The 27683-nt window shown below is 48.5% G+C and overlaps 1 protein-coding gene and 1 long non-coding RNA gene across 2 annotated transcripts; both read right to left on the bottom strand.

Moving 5' to 3' along the window:
* Positions 1-1990: 1990 nt before the first annotated feature.
* On the bottom strand, positions 1991-6213 carry LOC309374174 (fucolectin-like). Its single transcript, XM_081919057.1, has 4 exons — positions 5596-6213; positions 5209-5300; positions 3521-3815; positions 1991-2214 (listed from the first exon to the last, which is right to left on the bottom strand). Exons 2-4 carry the CDS (start codon positions 5297-5299, stop codon positions 2055-2057), a joined length of 546 nt encoding a protein of 181 aa, XP_081775183.1. The 5' UTR covers position 5300; positions 5596-6213; the 3' UTR covers positions 1991-2054.
* Positions 6214-14612: 8399 nt separating this feature from the next.
* LOC309374216 lies at positions 14613-16085 on the bottom strand. The gene is made up of 2 exons (XR_014170405.1): positions 15304-16085; positions 14613-14720 (listed from the first exon to the last, which is right to left on the bottom strand). It is a non-coding gene; the product is annotated as an uncharacterized lncRNA (long non-coding RNA).
* Positions 16086-27683: the final 11598 nt, after the last annotated feature.

Genomic DNA, 27683 nt, shown 5'->3' with positions numbered 1-27683 from the left:
TTGCATTGCTATCGCTGAAGCCAAGGAGCCAGCATTCACTCCATAGGACGCACACACATTTCCCCTCAATTTTTGGAGGGGGAAAAGTGTGTCCTATAGAGAGAAAAATACAGTATATAAGATCTAAGCTGAAACCTTAGATCTTAGAGTGCTCCGCAGGTTGGGAATGGGTGAAGAGTCCTCTAATGTTGAAGTGGGAAGGATTCTGAATCCCGCTGGTTGGAAACCAGGGGAGGGAAGAGTTGCTCTTGCGCTCATGTGCTGCTCTCTGGTTGGCCACTGTGGGAAAAGGAATAGCAGGCCATTCTCCTGTTCTGAACCTCCTGAGCCTATATCTATGCCTGCTCTAGCTGGAGGGCCCAGGGACTTTCCCTGAGCCCACTTGCCTATGTTCTGGGCTGTGGCCCCTCCCACCTCGAGCACAACACAGTCGGGTGTCAAAACATAAAGGGTGGGGGGTCATCCCAGGCTTGCGGCTTTCCCGCTGGCACCGGGGGAAGAGGACGCTGGCCTGATCCTGCAGGCTCTGATGCTGCTATCGAGGAGGAAGCAGGCAAGGCTAGCAGCAGACCAGTGACTCCGCCAGGTGGCAGCAAAGCAGCTTCGTGGGGTTTAGAGTCCCTGGGATATGTTGGGGGGGGGGGGGTTGGTGCTGCCTGCCCTGGTGGGGGGGGGGAAGGCTCAGGAGTCCAAGGTGGGGGGGGGGCACAGATCCCTGGGGTGCACAGCCTGTGGGGTGTGGAAGGGGTCGGAACTCCATCTGTGTCCCCCCTCACTAAAGTCACCACCCTTGCTCTCTGCCCCCCCCCCCGTGCCAAAGGGACCCCCCCTTCTCTGAGTTGCTCTCTTCTGGCCTCTGCAACTTCCCTGGTCTCAGAGACTTTGGCTTCTTATTCCAGGCTTTGTCAGAATTTCCCCTGGGCAGAAACTCCCCTGGAATTGCCAGCTGCAATTCCCATTATTCCAAGGCATGATGTTTGGAGCCAGTGATAGCCTTCTACTCCTCCATGCATTTGCCTAATCCTCTCCAAAAGTTGGTGGCTATTACTGCCTCAAGTGGGAGGGAGTTCCACAGGTTAACTGTCAAGAAATCCCTTCTTTTCTTGAGTGCTTTGGTTAAGAACAAAGGAAGAAAAGCCATCACAAAAATAGATCAGGATTTGATGATAAGAGAGATTAAGAGAAACAAATTTGCAGGAGAACTATTTTATTGTAATTAAATAAGCGGTCACAAAATTTGGAAATAAGATGATAATTTGCTTGACAAAAATTTATTAATGATGTAAATGGGAGCGGGAGGCGTGAGGAAGCTTAAGGATGACACGAAATTTTGTTAAAACAAAGCAATACTGTTTATTATTATTGTATTTTTTTTTCTAAAAACCCTAATAAATATTTATATATATAAAAAAAAAGAACAAAGGAAGAAAATCTATTCTCTATCCACATTCTCTGTGCTATATATAATTTCACACACCTCTTATTATGCCCCCCTTCTTTTTCTCAGCTAAAAAGCCCCCAATATTATGACCAGCTTGACTTTGGAACGGTCTCTCCTTCCTTGGAGGTTTTAAAGCAGAGTTTGGGTGGCCATCTTTCAAAGATGCTTCAGCTGAGATTCCTGCATTGCAGGGACTTGGATTGGGGTCTCTTCCAACTCTACAATTCTATGATTTGAAACTTTCCTCTCTGGGATGAAATCCCAGGGCTGAGTATGGGTCTACTGAAGACTTGTGGGTCATCCTTGGATGGCAGATGGCCTGTTCTGTGCTGTAGGCCAAAGGACAGCATCTCTCGCAGGGAGGATCTGAATGATAATCTTGGTCATTTGAATGCCCTTTATACCCATTGCTGTATTTTTATTTGTATATAATGCTTGTTTTATGTTGCCCTGGCCATTGGCTAATGCGAATAAAGTTATCTATCTATCTATCTATCTATCTCACAGGGAGGGATGCGGGAGAGACAAAACAAGCCAATTCAGAGGAAGTTTACTGGAGAATAATTCTTTATTTCCTCACCCCCCAACACACACACGCAGAGACTGCTGATCCCTAGCACTGGTCTTCTGCCTTGGTGCCATAGACCTCCACCTCGCACAAGGTCAAGTATTCGGCCCTTCCCGGGATGTGGATGCTCACATAGCGGCCCTTGAGCCAATTGCAATACAAGGTGCTGACGGAGCCAAGGCCGGTGTCTGTGATGGTCCCACAGCTGCAGAGAGAAAGTGGAGGTGAATCCAAAACAGCTCAGTCTATGGGGATATTCATACATTTATTCATACGTTTTGTTTCTCTGCCGCTTTAGACTTTAAAGGTAAAAATCTCAAAGCTGTATGTGAAAGGACCCCCAAATGTCAGCCCCCTCCCATTCCTATCACTCAAAGGTGGCTTCCCACGTTCCCCAATTTTCATCATTAACCGCTGGTGTTGTTTTAAGGCCCACTGCATGCCCAGGTCTTCACAAAGACTGAGGGGCCAGATGGAGGGGGCTGCAGGGGTCAAGGGGGGTGAGGAGCTGATGGCAGAGCAGAGATTTAGCTAAGGAAAGCCCAACTTCACAGAGGAGGGAGAAGCGAAGTGGATTGGCGATGTGCTGAAGAGGTCGGGCAGAGGAGAGGAGACCAAGGAAAGCCTTGACTTCATCCCTGATCCAGGAACAAAGAGTGAATGAGGAGGAGGGATTGGGGTGGGGTGTGTGTGTGTGTTTATTTATGGCCTGTCTTTCCCCCTGATGAGACTCAGCATGGCTTTGTCAGGTGTGCGTGCAGGAGCCAGGCCCTGTGACCACTAGGACTCTGCAGGACTGGGGCCTTCCTAGGTTTGTTCTGGAGAGGCAAGGCGTGGCTGCACAGGTGAGGCTGATTGGTAACTCACAACACCTGGTGGCAAGAGCTGGGAAGGGATATAAGGTCAGCACTTCCCTTCGGCTCTTGGCCACAGCAACATGTTCCCTGCCTTGCTGCATTTGGCTTCTTGCTTCCTGACCCTTGGACCCCTGACTTCGTGACTCCTGGCTTTCTAAGCCTTGGACTCTTGGCTCCTGACTCCTGGCTTCTGGACCCCCATTCCTGCTCCCACCCCTCCATCTTGCCCCCGGTCCCGACGTCCCCAGCCGGGACTTCGATCGCCTGTGAACCGGACTGTGACAGGCTTACAGATAAAAAGAAGATCTGCAAAACACACAGAAAAGCAATCATTACCAAAGACCCCAATTAAACGTTGGTAGAATTAAAACTGTACACATTGTGTCTGCTGGGACCTGTGTAGAGGAGGGTGACCAAGATGGCCAAGAGTCTGGGAACCAAGTCTTAATGAGGAACAGTTGGTGGAATTGGGTATGTTTAGCCTAGAAAGGGAAATATGAGAGCCATCTCCAAATATCTCAAGAGCTGTCACCTGGAAGATGGAGCAAGCTTCTTTTCTCCTGGGGGGGAGGGGAGGACCTGAACCAAGGACTCCAAGTTACAAGAAGGGAGATTTCTGGAAGGAGATTTTGGGAAGAGGCAACTGGAACTTACAGGGGGCTGGACTTGCCATGGTCAGCCACAGAGTCTCCCACGCGGATCTCGGCTCCCTGGAGTCTTACGCCACAGCAGTCCCCGCGGTTCTTCACCACCACAGCAGAGATGGCGTACTGCTGGCCCAGGTCCACGTGCCACCAGGGCTCCGTGTCCAGCTGCGTGTGGGTGCAGGTGCCCGTTTTATACCAGTCCCCACCGCAGTTCCCATCCACGGCTTTGCTTGCTGTTCCAATAATCTCGTGGGGGAAGACGGAGGACTGACAGGTTGGGCGGCCTCTGGCCAGGTTGCGAGCTGGAGACAGAGAACAACAGAAAGAAGATGGGGTGGGGACAAGGACAAATAATAATGCAATAAGAGATCAGCCCGTCTCATCCAGCACCTGCTCTCGCAGTGGCCACTCAAATACTTCTGGGAAGCCCCCAAGCAGGACAGGAAGGCAACAGCAGGCTCATTATTATTTTAAAAACAAAAAAAATTCCTTCCAGTAGCACCTTAAAGACCAACTAAGTCAGTTCTTGGTATGAGCTTTCGTGCATGCATACGAAAGCTCATACCAAGAGCTCACTTAGTTGGTCTTTAAGGTGCTACTGGAAGGAATTTTTTTTTGTTTTGACTATGGCAGACCAACACGGCTACCTATCTGTAACTATTATTTTAAAATTTATATTTCTTTCATGCTCAGAACAAGCAGTGACACTAAAGAATACAGTACCACTGATATGGTAGCATTTCTTAATTACACTGCAGCCATGGTGCCCTACTTGAGAGAAGGAAGCCCCACGTCCGCACAGAAGCTCAGAGAAATGAGGAGGTGCTTACAGAACAAAACTAGACTTTCTATTGAATTGCACTCACTTACTAGCAGTGCCTGTGAAAAGGATCTAGGGGTCTTGGTGGACCACAACTTAACATAAGTGATGCAGAAGCAAAAAAAAGTGACAGCTACTCTAGGCTACATCAGTAGAAGTCTAGGGTCCAGATCAAGGGAAGTAATTGTTCCACTCTCTTCTGCCTTGGAATACTGTGTCCAGTTCTGGCCACCATAATTTAAGAAGGATGTTGACAAGCTGGAAGGTGTGCAGAGGAGGGCGACCAAGATGATCAAAGGTCTGGAAACCAAGCCTGATGAGGAACGGTTGAAGGAGTTGAATATGTTTAGCCTGGAAAAGAGGAGCCTGAGAGGAGATATGAGAGCCATCTGCAAATATCTCAAGAGCTGTCACCTGGAAGATGGTGCAAGCTTGTTTTCCCCTGCTCTGGAGGGTAGGACTTGAACTGATGGCCTTACGTCACAAGAAAGGAGAGTCCTACTAAACATTTGGAAAAACTTTCTGACAGGAAGAGCTGTTTGGCAGTGGAACCGGCTCCCACGAGAGGGGGTGGACTCTCCTTCCCTGGGGGGTTTTAAGCTGAGGTTGGATGGCCACCTGTCATGGGTGCTTGAGTTGAGATTCCTGCATTGCAGGGGGTTGGACTAGATGACCCCGGGGTGCCTTTCAACTCTACAGTTATATGATCCTATGAGGCTGACCCAGGGTCTCTCTCTCCAAAAACAGCAGGGCCAACAGACTGAAACGGAATCCTAATTGTTGACTTAATAAAGTCTGTCTCGTGCTTGCTTGTAATAAAACTCCAAAGTGTTGCTTTGACCCATAGACTGGCCCTTGCGTTCCCCATGTCTTACCAATAGCTTGCAGTTCTGGCTTGCAGCTCTGGGCCTCCGCCTGGCCTGACAGAAGCACCAGGACCAGCAGCCAAGTCCAGGTGGGGAGCATCCTGCAAGGGCAGAGGGGAGATGGCAGTGAGGGACAGCCGCCTGTAGGAGCCATGGGGGTCTGGCCCCCCTAGCAGCCTCAGAGGGCTTTGCTTGCAGCCAGGAGTGCTGAAGAGGCATTCAGGTCAATCAAGGACCACCTTGGGCAGGAGAACGGTCGTCCTCCAAAGATTCCTGACAGTCCTATATAAGACCTGAACAATAAGAATGCCATTTCAGATCTGCCCATTCAGGGTCAAGACTTCTAGGCATGTTCTAGGCTTCAAGGCTCACATCCAATGGATTTCCCAGACTTACCTTGGCTCTCTTTCTTGGGATCAGCGCCTGTTGTCCTTCTTGGTGGCTTGGCAAGCCCAGGTTCTTCTCTTGAAACTGACACAGAGACCTCCCTTCTTCCAGCTGAGTCCTGTCCCTCCTAGTTTTATCCCCTTTCAAACAGGCAGTTCCTCTTTGACTCAGAACAACCCGACCAATCAGGAAGGCGGGAATTTGGCTATCAAGATCCACTGTTTACATCCGTCTTCTCACACGGCTTGTGTGGTTTCTACATCTCTGCCAAGAGGGGGAATTTGCACAGCCTTATCACCAGGGGATCTGCCTTGAGTTTATCAACATATCCTTGTTGCATTTAGAGGGCAGGTGGGTGCTAAAGTGAGTACAGTAATGCCTTTAGTTGAATGTGCTTTGGGTTGAGCGCGTTGCGCTCCACAGCAACCTGGAAGTAACGAAGCCCGTGCATGCGCAGACACACCATCGCATCTTGCGTTCTGTTCAGGATGTGAACGGGGCTCCAGAACAGATCCCGTTCGCATCCCGAGGTACCACTGTATTGGACGCAGCCAGTGTGGGATTTCCTGAGCCCTGCCATGACCACCACACTCTGTGATCTATGGCAGTTGAGTGCCAGACGGCAACTAAGGCCTTCGATGGCTGCTAGTCATGGTGACAATGTTCTTCCTCCTCTGAAGGCCAAGTAGTGAGAGCGCTGTTTCGCTCCTCTCCTTCTGGTGGGCTTCCCATGGGCACCTGGTTGCAACGGAGAGAACAGGATTCTGGGTGAGGAGATGGACCTCTGGTCTGATCCAGAAGGTTGCTATGAAACTCTTAAGAGAGCCTCTTGACCTCACATAGGTAGACTTTGTTTACAAAGCTATAGTACTACCAACCTTACTGTATGCTTGTGAAACATGGACCACGCCATGTCCAACTCATTGAAAGATTCCATCAATGGTGTCTCTGAAAATTTTTACACATCACTTGGGAAGACAGGTGAACTAATAGCAGTGTTCTGGACGAAGCAAAGATCACCAGTGTCAAAGCAATGATTCTTCAACATCAACTTCGTTGGACGGGTCATGTTGTGCAGATGCCTGATGATCATCTTCCAAAGCAACTACTCTATTCCAAACTCAAAAATGGAAAGCGTAATGCTGGTGGTCAACAAAAGAGGTTTAAAGACTGTCTCAAGGCAAATCTTTAAAAATGTAGCATAAACACCGACAATTGGGAAACACTGGCCTGCGAGCGCTCCAGTTCGAGAACAGCCTTTACCAAAAGGTGTCATGGGCTTTGAAGACACTCAAACTGAGGACGCAAGGGAGAAACGTGCTAAGAGGAAGGCACGCTTGGAAAATCCACACCATGGTCAACTCCTGCCTGGAAACCAATGTCCCCACTGTGGAAGGACGTGTGGGTCTAGAATTGGCCTCCACAGTCACTTACGGACTCGCTTTTAAAACCGTGTTTATGGAAGACAATCTTGCTCAGCTACGAGGGATCGCCAAAGATGCCTCTGAATGGCAATTGCTGGGAATCACAAGTTGCACTGTTTCGCTCCTCTCCTTCTGGTGGGCTTCCCATGGGCACCTGGTTGGCAACGGAGAGAACAGGATTCTGGGTGAGGAGATGGACCTCTGGTCTGATCCAGAAGGTTGCTATGAAACTCTTAAGAGAGCCTCTTGACATTGATGTTATCAATGCTTCTTCAGACTATTGACTTTGTGTTTTAATGGGCATGGCTGGGATGTGGCCAAAATAAATATGGCTTTTAGTGTTTGTTGCAAACATGTGTTAAATGAGAAATTGGAGGCTTCATATATTCAAATCACCTGGCACTGCCTAGGGTCAAATATTGCTTCCTCTTGCAGGTCAGAGTCTGCATCCAGTTGGAGGGGACCGAGTCTTAGAGTTCTAGGAGCCCAGAAATTGCATTTTTTTGAAGGCAAGTTCCAGTCCCTTGGAGATTTACACTCCTCAGAATAATTAAGCAAGTCTGGATTTGGCTTAAACTAGGTTTAAATGTGTTGTTTAGACATGCTAGGCTGCTCAATGTTTGTCCTGATTCACCTTTCTGCCTTGTCTTTAAACTCATCTCTTTTTGATTATGTTTTGACCTTGTTATGGAAAAAATTCCAGGGTGAGAGACCACTCAACAGTCCAGCTCATCGAAGTGCAAGTCCCCTGTGGGTCTACGCAGTCAGTAAAAGGAGGAAGTTCCAGCCAAGAAATTTGGAGCAGAAGACCATGATCTTTATTGTTGTGCAACAGGTCCCCCCAGGAGTAAGAAGCCCGAGTAAGGGGTGACGTCCTCTTTTAAACCTTCCCTCCTTCCCCCCGAATACACTTCAAGGGGCATCACTGATACATCATCACGACATCACTAGCATGTCACAAATGGGGGGGGAGGGGTAAACAAGTCCAAGATGAGGCCACTTTCTCCGACCCCTTTCCCAACACCTCTTAAGTCCCCATCACCAAAAGAACAATAAAACTCTTGACATCTCCTTGCCCTCAGTCTGGAGACGGGCTTTCAGAAAACCGGACTTGCTCAACTGCCTCTGCGGATGTCTCGTGCTGCCCCTCTGGTCACTCCCTGGGTGGGGGGCCGTGTCTGTTCTCTCACGCTTGGGGAATTATGGCGGGATGCCCTGTTCCTGCTGCCTCCCTGACTTCCTACTTCTTGGTTCATGGAGGGAGGTGGAGCCCAAATTCGCCTTTCCTTAAGGGTTAAAATGGCGTCGGAATGAGGAGAGCCCGTTAAAGTATGGATTTTCTACGAAATTATAAAACTAGGTATCTTCCCTGAGCTGTCAAGTCAAAAGGATGGTGTTATGTACTGAGTTGGATCCAAAATGCAGCAGTCTCATTGGTCCTAGAAAAATAGGATCCAGAATGCAGCAGTATGATTGGTTCGCAGGAGCCACCCAATCCAGCTCCAGGTGGAAGTGAATCTGCAACCTGATTGGCCTACAGGAGAATACCAGAATTAGCCAATCACGTGGGGCCCATTGTGTAAATAATGTATATAAAGCAGATATTTTGGGGGAACATTCATTCCTCGCTACTATGAGCTGAATAAAGAGCATGAAATCCACACTCGACTCCGAGTATATTTCAGGCATAATATTTGTAATGAGTGCCTCCTTCCTCCTGCTATTTTGCCTCCCTGAGGAAGGAGACCCCCCAGAGCTGCTGCCCACTGAGATCTGGGCTGGGAAGAGGGAGAGGCCACCTTTATAGCCAGGCAACTGACAGGTGCGTTTGTGACATCATAGACAGCCCACAGCCAATGGGAGCAGCCAACCAGCTACAAATCCACCTAACAGTTACCTCGTTCAACCCACATTTTACCAGCTTCCTCGCAAGAATATCATGGAGGACTTTGACCAAAGAACTTACTGAAATCAAGATATGCTATGTCCACAGCATTCCCCTGATCTACCAAGCTTGTTACGCCATAAAAAGGAAAGAAATTGGGTTCGTCTGACATGACTTATCTTTGAGAAACCTATGCTGGGTCTTAGTAATCACAGCATCCTTTTCTAAGTTCTCATAGACTGACTAATGAATTATCTGTTCTTGGACCTTTCCTGGTGTCAATGTCAAGCTCACTGGTGGGTAGTGATTTATATGTGGAAATAAACCAGATGGAGGAATCCATCTGTTTTACGGCACAGAGCATTCCTGCATTGCAGTTGGACTAAATGACCCCTCAACTCTACGATTCTTTGATTAGACTAATCATGGTTCTTAACTAGTCAGCCAAAGCCATTGCCTGACAAGAAGATTTCACCCCTCCCATACCCAAGAATCTCCTGATGATCTCCTGATGGTCTCTGCTGACACTCCAGAGAGGAGGAGGCGTGTTCTGCTATCTACTTATTCTGCCCAGCACCACATCAGTATGTGTGAGAGAGTCAGTCAGTCAGTGTATCGGAGAGAGAGAGAGTGTTAGAGATCGTGTCTAGAGATAAGGTTGCTGCTAAGAGCAGCTGCAGACTCTCAGTGTAGCATTGATTTATGCTTAGAATATTCAGCTCTGTATATAGTTTTGTATCATAGTTGTAGTTACAGAATAAAAGGAAGATATTCTACAGAGCTGCTCTCCGAGTGGTTTATACTCTGCAAAACTCTGCTGCGCAACGACTGTATTATTGAGACAGTGAATCCGGTGCTCTCAGCTCTAAGCTGTGAGTCCACAGCACTGTGACCTGTTCCTGTGAGAAAGGTGGTCTCTGGCAGTGCTACCCAGCTCGCCTAGCCCAGTCGGGGTTGAGGTGCATGAGTCCAGTTGGTGGCACTGGCTCAAGGGCGATGCTGACACTTATACATTCCACCCACACAGATGCAGCTTCCAGACTGACCCTGCTAAACCTACATCATACACCAAAACTGACCAGGGCTACCAAGGCCCTAGTCCCTAGTGAATTCTGAGCAAAAGTTATCATGATTCGCAGTGGGCAAAACTGACACCTTGTGCTTTGGGGGTGGGGCAGGGGGAGACATTTCCACTTTCATTAAAAAGTTCAACACTGAAGTCTTACACAAGGCGAGTGTTTGCCCAAGTAAGCCTTGCACACCACTGATAAACAAGTCTTGAGCAACACCTCTGCAATCATCAAAAACCCCAAACGATTCAGAACAAAGAAAGTTCAGGCAGAGTAGCATGTTTTTGGCAGCCCAGTGTGTGTGGGGGTGCCCTTGGAAGGGGCCACGTTTGCAAACCTCTAGTTCTGCCCCTCCTGGTGCTAAAATCCTGCTTGCTGGCTCCCCACAGGCAACTCTTCAGCCCCTTTGACCACAGGATGCTGGACTAGATGGGCCCGATCTGGCAAGCTATGACGTTGTTGTAAAATATGACCATCCCATAGAGAAAGAGGACTCAAGTTTTCACCATCAGAAGAGCAGCTTCTAGGTCATTGGTTTGGGGAGAAATAGGAGTTCCCCCTGTGTGTGTGTGTTGGGGGGGAAAGACACGATTTGGGTTTGTGTCTGACCCACAGACAAGCTCCCTTCTTGCAACTCTTCCCAACACCTGGCAGTTCAGGCTTGCAGCTCTGGGAATCCCCTTTCAGGAGTGCCTGGACCAGCCGCCAAGTCCAGGTGAGTGATCTCCTGCCAGGAGGAAGGGGGTCGTGCTGGAGCCATCGGGGTCTGCCCCACTGTTAGCATCAGGAGCAGTAAGAAGATGGGAAAGGTGGGCTCAGAGCCAGCCAGGAATGCTGAGAGGAGACCTTCAGAAGAATCAAGAACCCTGTTGGCCAGAGAGGTCCATGCGCTTCCTCAAATGGCCGTGGCGGGGGAACATGCGTGGGGTAAAAGCGTTCCTGTTCAGTCCTTGTCAGCATGGAAATGGAGTGAGCGGGAAAGAGAAAGAGGGAGTTCTGGAAAATTACGAAAAAAATGGCAATGCTTGCTTTAGCATGCTAATGTAACACGTTAAAGAAGATGCGGTTGAGTAAGTTTGGGGAAGTCAGTGAGGTGTGGCAGCTGTGTGATTAAATCTGTGGTTCGGTGACCATTGAAATGGGGAACCTGGAAACGAAGGAAAAAGGTTGAAAGGGGGGCAGGAGAGCATGGTGCTGGTTAGAAACTGCTGAGAAGATAAGAGGGGGGAGAATGAATAAACACGGAGCCAGTGTAACTGCAGACATGTTCCACGTGGACTCTCCTCCTCTGGAGGCTTCTAAGCGGAGGTCGGATGGGCATCTGCCATAGATGCTTTACTTGAGATGACCCAACTCCCAAATTCTAGGAAATGAAAGATTTGAATTTTATGCGCTTGGGGTCTCTTGCCTGAACCGTGAGGTTGGCAGGACAGCATTCCTGATCCGAAGCTCCCTGCTTGGCTGAGCGACTGTCAGAGATGTCTAAAGGGGCAGCTGCTCTGGCCAAGGGAGCCGAGGACTCTGGGCCCAAGAGAAAAGTTTGCCTGACAGCCTCAAGAGATACCGTACTTTTCCGTGTATAAGACTAGGGTTCAAAATTGTGGGTCGTCTTATACACGGATACAATCTCCCCCCATTTTCTCAATTTGGAGTCCTCCAAAATAGGGGCCGTCTTATACGTGGGGGTAATTCAGACTTGCTTCTTTATCCTGAGACCTTTTTACATGACTTCTGAAAAAAATACTTCATGGTAGCTGAAATATACTTGGAGTCGAGTGTGGATTTCATGCTCTTTATTCAGCTCATAGTGGTGAGGAGGAATGAATATTCCCCCAGAATGTCTGCTTTATATACATTATTTACACAATGGGCCCCACATGATTGGCTAATTCCGGGATTCTCCCGTAGGCCAATCAGGTTGCAGATTCACTTCCACCTGGAGTTGTATTGGGTGGCTCCTGTGGACCAATCAGAATGCTGCATTCTGGATCCTATTGTTCTAGGACCAATCAGACTGCTGCATTTTAGATCCTATTCAACTCAGTACATAACAGTAGCCAACTAGGTTTTACTCAGACCTATCATTTAAATTAATAGACATATCTTAGGGCAGTGTTTCCCAACCTTTTTTGGGCAAAGGCACACTTGTTTCATGAAAAAAATCTCGAGGCACACCACCATTACAGCCCCGTGACGTCAGCGCGCAGCGTCACGCCGGGAGGGACGCACGAAAGTGTAAGTTTCATTTTTTTCCCCTCCCCCTTGCCTTCCTTCTGTGCCAACCGCCAAAAAGCCAAGAAAAAAGCCAAGACTTTAGGGCAGCAGGTCGACACGGAAGAAGCTCCTACCTAAGGACAGGTGCGACGGCCGTGTCCTCTTCTGCCACACTTGGCAGCCCTGCCTCACGGTCGTGACTCCCACCCTGATTTCTCCCCGCAGGTCGAGCGGCACAGGCAGCCCAATGTGTCCAGCCCAGACACAAGCCCCGCTTCCCCACTCTAGATCCTGAATGCGACCAAGTGCTCTGGACTCCCGAGCAGGGTGGGAAAGAGGACTCGCATCTGGTAGCCTCCGGGCTCCTCGCCTGCTCAAGGGATGGCACTGCAGGCAAGCTGCCGGCCGTCGCCATCGCCGCCCCCTCATGCGAGTGGACCTGCCCGGAGTGGTGGGCCGGGGGAGGCTCGCTCTCTGTGGGGATGTGGCCCGCACACGCGGCCCCGCTTCCTCCTGCCCAGGGCTGAGCTCCTTACCCGCGATCTCGGTCTCGCGCACGCGGATCCCACTTATTCCGAAGCTCGCGCTACTAGCCGGGGCTCTCACACCGTGCCAGGGCAAGGCGGCGCGGCCCACTGACGTCATCGCGGCTCGCCGCCGCCCTCGACTTCCCTGTTCCCTCCCCTCCCTCGGGTCGCCGTGGTTACCGAGGACTGCAAGCTGCTCGGGCGAGCGTGGGGCATTAGGTGGGAGAAGGAAAATTAAAATTAAAACTCGTCTGTAGGCCGCCTCTCCGGATATCTTTCGAATTTTTTAATTTTTCCCGCGGCACACCAGGCAACGTCTCGCGGCACACTAGTGTGCCGTGGAACACCGGTTGGGAAACACTGTCTTAGGGTGCACCACACTTTTGCTTGGCCCATATTTTGATTGCATTGTGTACCAATTAATTTCCCTGGGTCTGAGAGCTTTTCTTGGTTCAGCAGCCAATAATTATTCAAGGAAACTTGTGGGGTATTTATTATTTTATTTTATTTTATTTTATTTTATTTTATTTTATTCTTTAGAGCCTTAAAGCGCAAGCCTTTACTACTGAGAAGTAAGTCTCACAGAGTTCAATAGGGCTTACTCCCTGGTATGCACCTGATCATTATCACATTTTCTTCTTCAACTACTACTACTACTATGTGTGTGAGGGGGTGCCAAACTGAGTCTTTGACCCGGGTGAAAGAAAGCCTCATTTCACCCCTGCAGAAGAGGAAGGTCATCCTGGGGGTGCCCCAGGATATGCAGAAAAGTAAGGGGGAAGCTGCAGGCAGGGAAAGGGAAGTAGCAGGAGGGGACAGTGGACCAGTATCAAACCACAATTATCAGCTGGTCAACATGTGTCAGGTCAGGCATAGTCTCAACGAGAAATGTGTACATAGCTATTCCCCATATCAACATCATATCAACATTTTCCAGCCTTCTTCAAACATATGTTCTTCTTGTTCTCTTCTTCTATATGTTAAGTTGACAGAATATGCGCAGCTTGCAGACTTAATATACAGAACATGCATTTCCCAGACACAAGCACTGCTCACCTTGACCACATCCGAATGCTCCCCTTCGCACATGCAGACACACGCCATCCCAGGAAGAACGGACGCATTTGCTCACCAGCCGCTCTCCATTCATAAACACACACAAACACACCAGCTTCAAGCCATGAATCTCCACACAGCTTCTGCCAACTGACTTCCAAAGGAGACCTTCAACCAGCTGACATCTGCAGCACCTTCTGGCACCCACCGAATCCATGAATTTGTCCAGTCTTCTTTTAAAGCCATCTAGTTCTCTAGCCTTTCTCACCCTGTCTTTCTATCCCTACCCCTCCAGCTTTTCCTCTCGGCGATCCATGTCTGCTTGTGACATCACAGAAACTTTGACTTCACCGTAGCCATTGGCAACAACTAGAGAAACACCTGCAACCCCCCCCCCCATTGGGAGGGGGCAAGAAAGAACACTAAACATGTATGCATTTAGTTACAGATAGGTAGCCGTGTTGGTCTGCCATAGTCAAAACAAAAAAATTTCCTTCCAGTAGCACCTTAAAGACCAACTAAGTTAGTTCTTGGTATGAGCTTTCGTGTGCATGCACACTTCTTCAGATACAGATACACTTCTTCAGATACTTCTTCAGATGTATCTGAAGAAGTGTGCATGCACACGAAAGCTCATACCAAGAACTAACTTAGTAGGTCTTTAAGGTGCTACTGGAAGGAAATTTATGTATGCATTTAGAAACTTAGCATTGCATTTACAGTGGTACCTCAGGTTAAGTACCTGAAGCAAAGTTCTTAACCCGAGGTAATATTTCTGGGTTAGCGGAGTCTGTAACCTGAAGCCTATGTAACCCGAGGTACCACTATATACGAAACCGGTCAGACACTGTTTTCCTTTTTTGAAAAAGGCATTTATTTAGGAATCTAAACTGCCTTGCTTCAGTCCTGCTGTTCTCTTCATTACTTTCACGATCGGTCTTGGGGAAAACCTCACCGGCTTCCTGGAAGGCAAACAACACGGTGAGTGGGATGGCCTCCGTCCAGCAGCCTCAGCCAGACCCTCCACTGGCTGCTGCCTGGCAACTTCGCCCCCGACGTCCTGGTCAACTTCCACTGGTTTCTGCCCATGAATATCCACTGGTTCCATTCACCCTGCACCCAGAGGATGGCATCTGCCACCCCCTGAGCACGTATTTCCCAGCCACAACACTACTTACCTGGACCACGTCCAAACGCTCCCATTCACACACGCAGACACACACCATTCACAACCTCCCATTCACACACACAGACACACGCCATCTGCCATCCCATGAAGAATGTCTGTGGACGCATTCACACACACACACACCCAGCTTCAAGTCATGAATATCCACACAGCTTCTGCCAACTGACTTCCAAAGGTGACCTTCAGCCAGCTGACATCTGCAGCACCTCAGGCCACTCGCTGGCTTCTGACTGCAAACTCCACCAGCCACCAACACCTGCCAGCTTCTGCCAGGTGTGTTACCAGACACCAGCCAGCTTCTGACTGTGGAAATTAGCTGCCTTCAAGCTGCGATCCCACCCAGCAAGCGAACTTGCCTTCTGCCTGTTCTTCAGCATCCCATTGTGTGATGAGTGCCTCCTTCCTCCTGCCATTTTGCCTCCCCGAGGAAGGAGACCCCCCAGAGCTGAGTTCCACAGCTGCTGCCCACCGAGGTCTGGGCTGGGAAGAGGGAGAGGCCACCTTTATAGCCAGGCAACTGACAGGTGCCTTTGTGACATCATAGACAGCCCCCAGCCAATGGGAGCAGCTGTGGATGCATCACCATAACCTCTTTGGGCATCACAACTGGGGCAGCACCTCAGCAGTGACTTATTTCTTTGTCTGTTGGTTATTAAAAAACACTGTAAACCCCCCCCCCCGATGCTCAGGTGGGGGAGATGTTTGGCCCAGCTGCTCAGGATTGACTCACACCCACCCCACTGGGAACGTCCTCCTGGGACAAATCCTGCCACTCAAACCTCATCCTGGCTGGCGCTGTGGGGCGCAGGGCAGAGGGGGCCCCCAAAATGTGTGAGGACCTCCCACCTGGCACTGCCCACCAGTGGGGACAGGAAAGAGGGAGGTGGATTTGGGAGGCATGGAATCAAAAGTGCCCAGCGGAAGCCGTGACCCACAGGAGTGGGTATTTATGCCCTAGTGTGGACACAGCAGCCATGTCACATTGCCCGCCGGGCACCTTTGGACAGAGTTAACAGAGAGCTTGCCCACTGCAGATTTGAAGCGGCTGATGTCTCGTTTTGCAGCATCCAGACAACATCCTCCTCATCCAAGTGGCAGGCCAGAGCTCCCCACACACCAGATTTGTTAAATGAATTCTAGGGTCTCATATATATCAGTCATATGTTCACAAATTTACAAGGCAAACACATATAAGTATATAAACCACGTGTCCGAAATAGTACAGGAGAGCAATTCCAAAGCCATATTGACTCTCCTAAATCGACCCCAAATATTTCTCTGCAAAGGAGGAAGGAAATGGGGAAGCCTCTCCATTAGAGCCAGGGCTTTTTCGGCTGCGGCTCCAACCTGGTGGAACGCTCTGTCACAAGAGACAAGGGCCCTCCAGGACTTGACATCTTTCTGCAGGGCCTGCAAGACAGAGCTGTTCCACCTGGCCTTTGGTCAGGGCGCAGCCTGACTCCCTCCTTTGGCAATCTTTACAAAACTTTAGTTTATGGTTGCCATCAATTTTGATTTTAATTCATTTTTATAATGTTTTATAATGTACTGTTTTAGTGTTGTTAGCCGCCCTGAGCCCAGCTTCGGCTGGGGAGGGCGGGATATAAATAAAATATTATTATTATTATTATTATTATTATTATTATTATTATTATTGTCTTCTGCTTACGTGTCTTAAGGGCGTCTTTGTGTATGAACAGGGTGAGCCTGTGACCTGGTTTCAGGAATTGAAGTATTTGCTATCACAAAAGAATGGCCAGGCTGGCCAGGTAAAGCAATCAGTGACCATTGTCAGGTATCCTGGCAGACAGGATTTCTGCTGTAGACCGCCTCCTTCTGTGATGTATGTATGATGATTTTGGGGGGTGGTCTTGGGCTACAGGGTGGGCAATTTCAAAAGTCCATATAAGAGCTTGTGCACCATTGTTCAGGGTTCTCCTCCCTCCTGCGTGTGGTGAGTGAGGACCCTGTTGCAACAGTTCAATAAAGATCAGGCAGGCTTACTAGCTGCTTTGCTTCTCAATATTCTCTGCTTGGCCTCTGTTATTTTCTCCTACCGATAGGGAACCCACTTAAGGACTCTTTACGGGCTCTTGGATACCCCATAAGGGAAAAGGAGCAGTACTTTTCTTATAACACCAGTTTTGCCCGAGTGTCACATTCATGACTCCACATGCAGGCACTGGGAAAGAGTTGCCCTGGCTTCGTGCAATGGGTGTTGGAAGGTGAAATTCTACTCCCTTGAGCCGTGAAGTGTGGCAGTTAATGACCCCTGGAAAAGTGAGGCCTTTGTCTTGCAGTGGAATCAATGTCCCCAGGGTCAGACCAGTGTGATGAGAATTTTAAAGTCTTAGATAAATAATAAATGTTCATAAATGTACCAACCAAACACGTACATAGATCAGCACAGGAAGACCGACCTGAAACCATATTTGATTCCCAAACGGACCGAATGTTTTCTCTGTGAGGTCAAAGGAAAATGGAAAAGCCTCCCCATTGTCTTTTCCTTCACAAATCCTGTCTTAAGGGTATGTCTGTGTTTGAATAGGGTGAGCCTGTGACCTGGCTCAGGAACTAAGTATTTATCATTACAAAAGACTGGCCAGGCTCCCCAGGCAATCCAATCAAGTGACCATTAACAGGTAACCTGCCAGACAGGAGGTAAACAACGCACTCAGATTTCTGCTGTAGACCGCCCTTTCTGTGATGTAGGTATGATGTGTCTGGGGTGGTGGTCTTGAGTTACACCCCTTCTGTGATGTATGCATGATGTATGGAGGGGTGGTCTGGAGCTGCAGGGCAGGAAATTTAAAATTTCTATATAAGGGCAGGCACACCTTTGCTCTGGGTCCTCCTCCTTTCCTGCATGTGAGGGGAGCACCCTGTTGCAACAGATCAATAAAGATCAGGCTTACTAGCTGCTTTGCTTCTCAATATTCTCTGGTTGGCCTCTGTTATTTTCTCCTACCAATAGGGAACCTACATAAGGACTCTAGATGGGCTCTTGGATACCCCATAAGGGGAAAAGGGGCAGATTTTTGTAGACAACACCAGCCTGTCCTGGAGACTGGCCTGCCTCCCTCCTTTGTTTTATGTCCTTTGTAAGCCAGGAGAAGGCGTGAGGAGCGTTGTTGGACTTGGCCAAAAGCGTGTATCTCACCCTGTGTCCCTCTTCCAATAATGGACAGCCAGGGGTCTCCAGGAAGCCTCTCAGGAGGGCTTGAAGGCAACGGAATCTCCCAGCAACTACCCTTAAGAATCTGATAGACTGAACAGATTTGAAATTCACAGCATGTTGTACACTGAAAGAAAATTATATGAAAATGATGTACCGGTGGTATCTGACTCCTACTAAGCTATTCAAAATGTATAGAACAAGCTCCAATATTTGCTGGAAGTGTAAAGAAAAAGAGGCTGTCTTTTATCATATGTGGTGGTCATGTAAGGTAACAAAGTCTTTTTGGGAATGAATTGGAAAAATGTTTAAAATAACATTTGTTAAAAAACCAGAAGCTTTTCTACTAGGAATTACAGGTTCCGACATCCCAAAAGACCAGAAAAGACTGTTTATGTATGCGGCAACAGCTGCAAGGATGCTCCTAGCCCAAAGATGGAAAGAACCAACAGTTCTGACCAAGGAAGAATGGCAAGCCAAACTGTTGGACTGTGCTGAAATGGTTAAACCGACTGGGAGACTCAGGAATCAAGAAGATAATGACTTTTAAAAAGAATGGGGAAAATTCATAACTTACTGAGGAGACCATTGTAAACAAATAAAAGCGTTAGCTGGACTTTAAAAATAACTTGTAGAGAAACGAAAGACATGGATAATTTAGAGAGATGAAAGCTGTGGAGAACGTAATGATATGTGTGGGATGTTAAACACCAGAGCAGTCAAGTACAACATTCCTAGAGTGAACATGTTTACACATGGGGAAGAATGTTTGTCCAGCCAACAGGTAAACTTCCTGTTTTCTTCTGGGCTGGGAGACACTTCCTCTACATGTGACTAGAGGTGGGCGTGGCCTCACCTGTGCAGGTAAATACAGAAGCACAGGGCAGGGCAGCCATCTCTCTCTCTTTTGACTACATGCATCAAAGAAGCAACATCTGTTTAGCCAAAGATGCTCTCTTGGCCTCCAGCCAAGAGAGGACAAAGGGACTGTCTCCTTATGAGATAGTTTCCAGGTGTATGTTACTTTTCGAAGCTAAGTCTGCCTGCTGGGATCCGATTGTGAACAGAATGTGAGTGAGTAAACTCTTTTTATACTTTTATAGAAGACTTTGCCGTGTCTTATCTTTTATGAGGCAACAAGGGGAAAACACCAGAACAGTTATTATAGAGGCTTCAGCAAGCCTGAGCAAATGCATCTGCTGCAAGTTTAAAAGGGGGAATGTTACTCTGCTAAATTGTGAACTTGTTAACACAAGTTGGAAAGGCTATTATCAGACAATATATCCTCTCCCGCATCCCTGAACATTCCCACAATATGTAGTCTGAGAAAAATTATTTTAAGGACCCATGCAGGGGATAGGGGGAAGCAGAGAGATTCAGAGAATCTCATATATGGATATGGTAAAAGTTTTTTCTCTTCATTATTTTAAATTTGTTCTTGCAAAAACCAATAAAAATATTTCACAAAAAAGAAAAGAATCTGATAGACTGTTTCTGAGTCTGGAGATCCCATAGCCATCATGATCAAGAGCCATACAATGAACAAGGATGAATGAAACTGATTAATGCTGCAGTCGCTTCTCTCTGGCACTGGCAAAATCCTAGACTCTCTGGGTTTTCAGGGCCCAATAAGTCAACTGAAGAGACGAAGGAAGCCCACTCAATGAAAATTTATTGGAGAGACAACATCAGTTTCATCACTTTTGCCCTCCCCTCAAAGGTGTGGACCTCTAGCACTGGTCTTCTGCCTTGGTGCCATAGACCTCTACCTCACACAAGGTCAAGTACTCTTCAATGTCAGGGATCTGGACACTCACATAGCGGCCCTTGAGCCAATCACAGTTGAAGACGCTGATGGATCCACTGCTGGTGTCTGTGATGGTCCCACAGCTGCAGGGAGAGAAAGAAAGTCACCTGTAGGGTGGGATCCATGTGGAATCTCCATCCTAGGCTGTGGAGAAATGCACTCCTAAACTTACAGTGTTTCTAATGATACCACAACAATGCGCTCTCCCTCTAACGCTGGCCTCCTGGGTGGATCTCATATCATTCGCGAATGTTGCTGCTACCTGTCATTGTAGTCTACACTAAATATTCCAAAATAACTACCACCTGCTTGTTCCGTCTCTGTTCCCAGCCCCAAACGGGGACCAGAGTCACTGTTCCACCCAGAAGAGCATAGTTTAAAAAGGAGGCAGAACCCTCAATTTCTCCCCAATTTTGACTACAAATTGAAACTCTTAAGACATCATCAGTGCACATATCTGCCATAGACTGGCTGGATGCAGAAAAGCGGTGGGAGACATCAGCTGGAGAACCCTCGAGGGAACCCCAGGGGAAGAAGGCTCTGGGTCAGGGGACTGGTGGTGGGACAAAGATACATGGGGACAGGGAGAAGAGGGAGCAGACTGGAAGCAGGAGGAGGAGGTGTTGGAAACTGAAGAGGCAACAGGATTTTGTGAGCAGGAAGAGGCTGTGGCAGAGGGCAGTCCAGACTCAGAGGCAGGAGAGGAGGGGCCTAGGAGACAGAGGGGAGACCGGCTGTGGTAGAATTCAGGTGTCTCCCCCTCCTCCTGTGACCAGCTCCCCTCTCCCCTGGTCTCCTAGAGCACACAGAGAAGTGAAAAGAGCAGAGGAGAGATTGGTTGTGCACAGACGCAGTCTCCAGTTGCTTGGGGAAAACCCTGGAGTGGAGGGGACTGTGGGAAATCAGGGACCTTCAGTCCTCACAATTGCCTCCTTAGGGCAAGACCTACTGGGCAGAGTTCCTGAGATCACCAGGCCTGCGCTTTCTTGGTTCTTTGAATAAAAGTGGAACGCTCAGGAACCAAGAGGACAAGAACTTTTTTTTTAAAAATGGGGGAAATTTATAATTTATTGAAGAGAGCATTGTTAGCAAATGGGAACATTAGCAGGATTTTAACCTTACTTGTATGGTAACAAAGATTATGGATAAATAGATGGACACAAAATGTGGATAATGGATTGATGTGCAGTTGCAAGTGTAGGCATTAGACCCATGGAGGGGGCAGGGGATGTCATGAGATTCAGATAAATCTCTTTATATGGATTTGTAAATGATTTTGCTGTAAAATTATATTTGCAAAATCAAATAAAGGAGAGAGAGAGAGAGAGAGAGAGAGAGTGTTAACTTCAATGACCGTGGTGGTTTTTTACAAAATTGCTGACCTACTCCTGACACCAGTTCCTGACATACATCAAATTATATTGGATGTATTGTGGGGTGTCTTTGTTGTCGGAATCTCCGTACGACCGAGCTAGTCCTCCGGTTGTGTCTTCAGAATCTCCTCCGACGGTGATTAACGACCTAAGCCTTTGATGAGGCTCCAGGCACATTCCCCCATTCCGCAGAGTACCCGGACAGCAGAAGGAGTTGAAATATGTGCTACATTGCTACGTTTTATTTCTAACTATGCAGGACAGAAAAGAATATGCATCTGCTCTCTGTGAAAGGCAGAGAACCAACTGAAACAAAGAAACAGGAAACCAGTAACATCAACATCCGTCTCCCGTGAGACTTCCAAGAGTCTGGAATGTAACAGAGTCTTGTGACTCCAAACACTGCACAGTGGCGTAACAGAAACCTAACATTTGTTACAGGGATTGAGGGTGTGGGAAATGGAACTTACAGGGCATTGGACTTGCTACGGTGAGCCATATTGTTGCCCACACGGATCTCAGCTCCCCGGAGTCTGTTGTCGCAGCAGTCCTGGCGGTTTCTCACCACCACGGCCGAGATGGCATACTCATCGCCCAGGTCCACGTACCACCAGGGGTCCCTTTCCTTCTGCGTGTGAGTGCAGGAGCCCGAGCTGAAGAGCCCGTCACAATTCCCGTCCACAGCTTTGATTCCTCCTGTAAAAATCTCATGTCGATAGATGGAGGACTGGAAGGCTGGGCGGCCTTTGGCCAAGTTGTGGGCTGGAGCAGGATGGGAAGGAGATGGAGGGAGAATAAATGGTTAGAGAGTTATACAGCCTCCATGGAAGCTCCTCTCTGGACAAGAACAGGGAGCAGCAGAGACCGGGGAAAGCTTTGCAAAGCCCTTCAGGAGACCCACTTTCAGTGTTCAAAGAAGCTGCAACAGAAGAGGGAGGAATATTGCCACACTGATATTAAAATAGTTGCATTTCCAGATTTTGATTTTTCATGGCCCTCCAACCAAGAGGTGAGGCTCTGCAGTGTTTAAAGGAAGCCCAGTCCTGCAATAAGCTGGTGGTGCTTTCTCCTTCAGCCTGACACCTCGCAGGGCTCTTGTGAGGATAAAACGGGGGTTGTCATTGTGCAGTGTAAGGGCAGAACAAAATTGCAGTGACAACAAAGAGGTTGCGCTCATTTACTCCCAATGAAAATTACATCTGAACGTGTTGTTGGAGATTTCAAGAGTGTGTTGATCTTCTGCCATCCTTGAGTATCTCCCAGCACCTTCATCCTCATTTCACCTCTACCAAGATAGAGGTCGCATTGGGCAAATCGGAAATGTAAAAGTGCACCAGTTCCCCCTCCTTCTCCCCAAGCAGTCTTGAAGGATAGTGTAGAATATAGTCCTACGAGGACCATCTTGGTACTATGAAAGCACACTGAACATGCTCAGAGACCGGTCCTCTCCAACCTTGGCATTGATGTAAAAGGAAGGCAATAGTCATGGCCTTCCCTCTCCCCAGATGCATTTTTGAGGGTGTCCAGTTGTGCAATGAGTTGGTGGTTCTGAGAGCTGGAGACAGCACCATCAGGATGTCTCTTGGAAACAGCAGCCACCTCAGTGCTGCATCCTCTCTCTGCCTGGGGATGGAGCAGCCTCAGTCCGAACGCATAAAGGGAGGAATCTGCTGGATGGGGCCCTTCCCAACCAAAGGAATGCACATGACAGATGGTTAACTCTTTATTATCAGAGAGAACACGGTTGCTGCTGCAGCTCTGGAGACCTAGGCGTGCCAGTTGAGCATCTTAGTAGGTATTTCCAGGTCCGCACTTTAGGGAGCGATTGCAGCAACAGCAACTGCCTCCGACTCTTGCCTCCTGGTGGGAACAGTTCCTACCAAATCACTGACCCCCCTCCCCTTCTCCTGAGTTAGGCACCAGTCCCTCTTCCCCTGGCGCATGCTCAGCAGCCTCCTGCCAGTCCCTGGCACGGAATCCCCGTAAGCCTCTGTCGAAACAAAATAAAAAAATTCCTTCCAGCAGCACCTTAGAGACCAACTAAGTTTGTTATTGGTATGAGCTTTTGTGTGCATGCACACTTCTTCAGATACACTGAAACAGAAGTTGTCAGCAGGTTTACCACACCTATCAGCCAATCACCCATTCCCACCATCCTTCTGAGTGATACCCCTCCCCACCCTCTCACTATATATAAGGGTCTGGTGACTTCTGCTTCAGTGTATCTGAAGAAGTGTGCATGCACACGAAAGCTCATACCACGAACAAACTTAGCTGGTCTAAAGCACGCCAGTGCAAATAGATAAATAGGTACCACTCCAGCGGGAAGGTAAACGGCGTTTCCGTGCACTGCTCTGGTTCGCCAGAAGCGGCTTAGTCATGCTGGCCACATGACCCGGAAGCTGTACTCCGGCTCCCTCGGCCAATAAAGCGAGATGAGCGCCACAACCCCAGAGTCGGCTTTGACTGGACCTAATGGTCTGGGGTCCCTTTACCTTTTTAAGTTGCTACTGGAAGGAATTTTTTTATTTTGTTTCGACTACGGCAGACCAACACGGCTACCTACCTGTAACTGTAAGCCTTTGGTTAACTACTTTCCCATGAATAAATGTGATTTCCCCACTGGATGAGATGTCACCAGTTTGGGGAGGAATAGGAATGCTTTCGCTGTGGTGGGGAGAAGTATCACTTGGGTTGGGGTGTGACCCACAGGTAAGCCCTCCCTTAGCAGCTCTTACCACTTTGCCATTCATACATGCAGTTCCAGGCGTCCCCACGTGCTGCCAGGAGCGCCAGGGCCAGGGTCCAGGTCCAGGTGATGAGCATCCTGCAAGCGGGGAATGGAGACAGCCGTGAGGAGGAGCCATTGCTGAAGCCATAGGAGTCTCTGCCTCCCTTTTGCACCAGGAACAGGAAGAAGGTGGGCTCAAAGCTGGCTAGGAATTCTAAGAGGAGGCCTTCAGATGAATCAAGGGCGCTCCTGGCCTTCCTCAAGTGGCCAGGAGCATTTTAAGGCAAGTGGTGTTTGTGCTCAGTCCTCCTTGATAGCATGGGTGAAGGAGGCAAATTCTCTGTTTAAGGGGGCAGATCAAGGGTGCTGGACCAAGACAGAAGGTTAGCTGATAGCCCTAAGAGGCCTAAGAGGGAATAAGGTTAAAGACAAGGCAGGCAGGTAAATTGGGATCGCCAGCGGACAGTCTGGCATGTCTACCCTACACTTTGAAAAAGCATGAACTCAGGACGAAAGGGAGAAACATGCCAAGAGGAAGGCACGCTTGGCAAACCCTCGTCGTGATCAGTGTCCCCACTGTGGAAGGACATGTGGATCCAGAATTGGCCTCCACAATCACTTATGGATTCACTGTGAAGACCATGTTTTCATAGAAGACTATCTTAATCCTCTACGAGGGATGGCTAAAGAAGTATTGCTTTATTCTAGTTCCTTCTTAGTTTGTCCAAACTGCGGGAGGCAGTGGAAGACAGGAGGGCCCGGCGTGCTCTGGTCCATGGGATCACGAAGAGTCGGACACGACTAAATGACTAAACAACAACCAAGTTCCTTCTTGCTTAACTCCCATAAGAACTGTCCCTCTCCAGAGGAATAGAGATACATAACATACTTGTAGCCTGCCTTCAATAAATACTTTTTTCTGGACTCAAAGTCTTGAAAGTTATATCGGTTTCAAACCAGATTGAACATCCAATATAGATATGCCCATTCAAGCTCTGGACTTCAGACATCACATCCAATGGGTCCCCCCAACTCACTTTGGCTCTCGTTCTTGGGGTAAGCAGAAGTCTCTCTTGTCCTTCCTGATGGGTCAGCAGTCACAGGTTCTTTCCCCCAAACTGGCTTAGAGACCTCCTTGCTTCCGCCTGAGTTCTGGATCTTCTATTTGGCAGTCCTGGTTTTATCCTCTTCTGAAGGGGCAGCTCCTGCCTGGCTCAGAATTACCCAGCCAATCGGAGAGATGTTGATACCAGGATTGAGCCCATCAAGATCAGGTTTCCGTATCCTTATTCCAACTGGGCTTATGTGGTTGCTGACTCTCTCCCAAGAGGAAATAACATTTTGTTAAGGGTTGTATTACTTAATCCACAACAGCCAACAGCCAGGAGCAAGGAAGAAGTTGCACATTTATGTGCAGATGAGAAGTTTATCTTGATGCCCTCAACTGCTACAAGGTGTGCATCTGAGCCCACATGCATGCCCAGCCCTTGTAGGTATTCAAGAACAGCTTTGGGAGGACCAAGATCTTTTGCTGGAATTTGTATGTGTGTCCAGTATTAATACGTGTTTGTCATCAACTGGTTGGATGCACAGGAATGGTGGGAGGAACCAGCTGGAGAACCACCAGGGGAAGAAGGCTCAGAGCCCAGGGAATGGTGATGGGGCAATGAGGAGCGGCCAGAGGGAGAAGATTGAGAAGAGGAGGTGTTGGAAGCTGAAGAGGTAACAGGGTTTGGTGAGCAGGAAGAGTCTGTGGCAGAGAGAAGTCCTGACTCAGAGGCAGAAGATGAGGCAGGAGAGGAGGGAGGCCAAGAGGCAGAGTTGAGTCAGGCTGCTGAAGAGTCGTGGGTGTCTCCCCCTTCTGCTGCGAGGCATATAGCTGATCCCTGAGGAGCAAAGTGGGGGTCCCACTGGCACTTGTGAGCTAGCTGATTATTGGAAATTTGAGGTTTAAGTACAGTTGGGGGTCCAACTCTTCTCTTTGGGGAGGGGAAGGGCTTTCTGAAAGCTCATACCAAGAACTAACTTAGTTGGTCTTTAAGGTGCTACTGGAAGGAATTTTTTTTGTTTTGACTATGGCAGACCAACACGGCTACCTATCTGTAACTGGAACTATGGAAGGCACCACATTGAGCCACATGAAATGGAAGTCCATCAACCTCGTATCTGAAGAAGTGTGCATGCACACGAAAGCTCATACCAAGAACTAACTGAGTTGGTCTTTAAGGTGCTACTGGAAGGAATTTTTTCAAATAATGAGAGCCATTCTCCCAGAGATTCATATGTTTGCAGGTGCCATTGTTTGGATATCTGAATAAGACATTCGTGTAAGGAGGTTAGGATACAAATCCTTCATGTCTGGGTAACAGTATGCAGATGACACCCAGCTCTACCTCTCTTTTAAATCAGAACAAGTAAAGGTGGTGAAGGTCCTGTGTGAGTGTCTGGAGGCGGTTGGAGGATGGATGGTGGCCAACAGATTGAGGTTGAATCCTGACAAGACAGAAGTACTGTTTTGGGGGGACAGGAGGCAGGCAGGTGTGGGTAACTGTGAATAGGGTAACTGTGAATAGGGTAACTGTGCCCCTGAAGGACCAGGTGTGCAGCCTGGGAGTCATTTTGGACTCACAGCTGTCCATAGAGGTGCAGGTCAATTCTATCTCCAGGGCGCATGTCTACCAGCTCCATCCAGTACTCAGGCTAAGACCCTACCTACCTGCGGACTGTCTGGCCAGAGTGGTGCATGCTCTAGTTATCTCCCGCTTGGACTACTGCAATGCACTCTATGTGGGGCTACCTTTGAAGGTGACCCAGAAACTTCAATTAATCCAGAATGCGGCAGATAGACTGGTGAGTAGGAGCAGCCGCCAAGACAACATAACACTGGTCCTGAAAGACCTACATTGGCTCCCAGTACGTTTCCAAGCACAATTCAAAGTGTTGGTGCTGACCTTGAAAGCCCTAAACGGCCTCTGCCCAGTATCCCTGAAGGAGCGTCTCCACCACCATCATCTAGCCGGACACTGAGGTCCAGCTCCGAGGGCCTTCTGGCGGTTCCCTCATTGCGAGAAGCCAAATTACAGGGAACCAGGCAGAGGGCCTTCCCAGTGGTGGCACCCACCCTGTGGAACACCCTCCCAGCAGATGTCAAAGAGATAAACAACTAACTGACATTTAGAAGACATCTGAAGGCAGCCCTGTTTAGGGAAGTTTTTAATATTTAGGGCAGTATTGTTTTTAACACTTGATTAGAAGCCACCCAGAGTGGCTGGGGAAACTCAGCCAGATAGGCAGGGTATAAATTGTTGTTGTTGTTGTTGTTGTTGTTGTTACAAGTGTTTTGAGCCAATGCTAGGTTATGGAGGGGTCTTTGGGATGAGTAATTTGTTATAAGACCGATATTCTGTTCTTTCTTCCCTACTGCAGTTCTGCCTGTTTCCCCTCTTGTTTAATCTGCATACTTGGGGGCTGAAGGGATCTATGTAGATCTATAATGCCATGTGGACAATCTCTATAAGGAGGTGCCTGATACATACAAATAAATGATAATGAGTGGGAATGATTGGTGCTGCAATGCTTGCTTTCTGGCACAGGTAAAGCCACAGACTCTCTTGGTTTTCGGGGCTCAAGAAGCAAAAGGGAAAGA

This window comes from Podarcis melisellensis (genome assembly GCF_964234715.1).
Source record: "Podarcis melisellensis genome assembly, chromosome: 7".
Classification (NCBI taxonomy): domain Eukaryota; kingdom Metazoa; phylum Chordata; class Lepidosauria; order Squamata; family Lacertidae; genus Podarcis; species Podarcis melisellensis.
This window is presented reverse-complemented; position numbering and strand designations above follow the sequence as displayed.

What these genes read in the sequence shown, in the direction of transcription:
- LOC309374174 (XM_081919057.1), bottom strand. Translation starts at nt 5,299, where the DNA reads ATGCTCCCCACCTGGACTTGGCTGCTGGTCCTGGTGCTTCTGTCAGGC. An exon ending in GCCAGAACTGCAAGCTATTG is followed by an intron (nt 3,816 to 5,208) that starts GTAAGACATGGG and finishes CTCTGTCTCCAG; the next exon opens with CTCGCAACCTGGCCAGAGGC. An exon ending in CATGGCAAGTCCAGCCCCCT is followed by an intron (nt 2,215 to 3,520) that starts GTAAGTTCCAGT and finishes TTCTCTCTGCAG; the next exon opens with CTGTGGGACCATCACAGACA.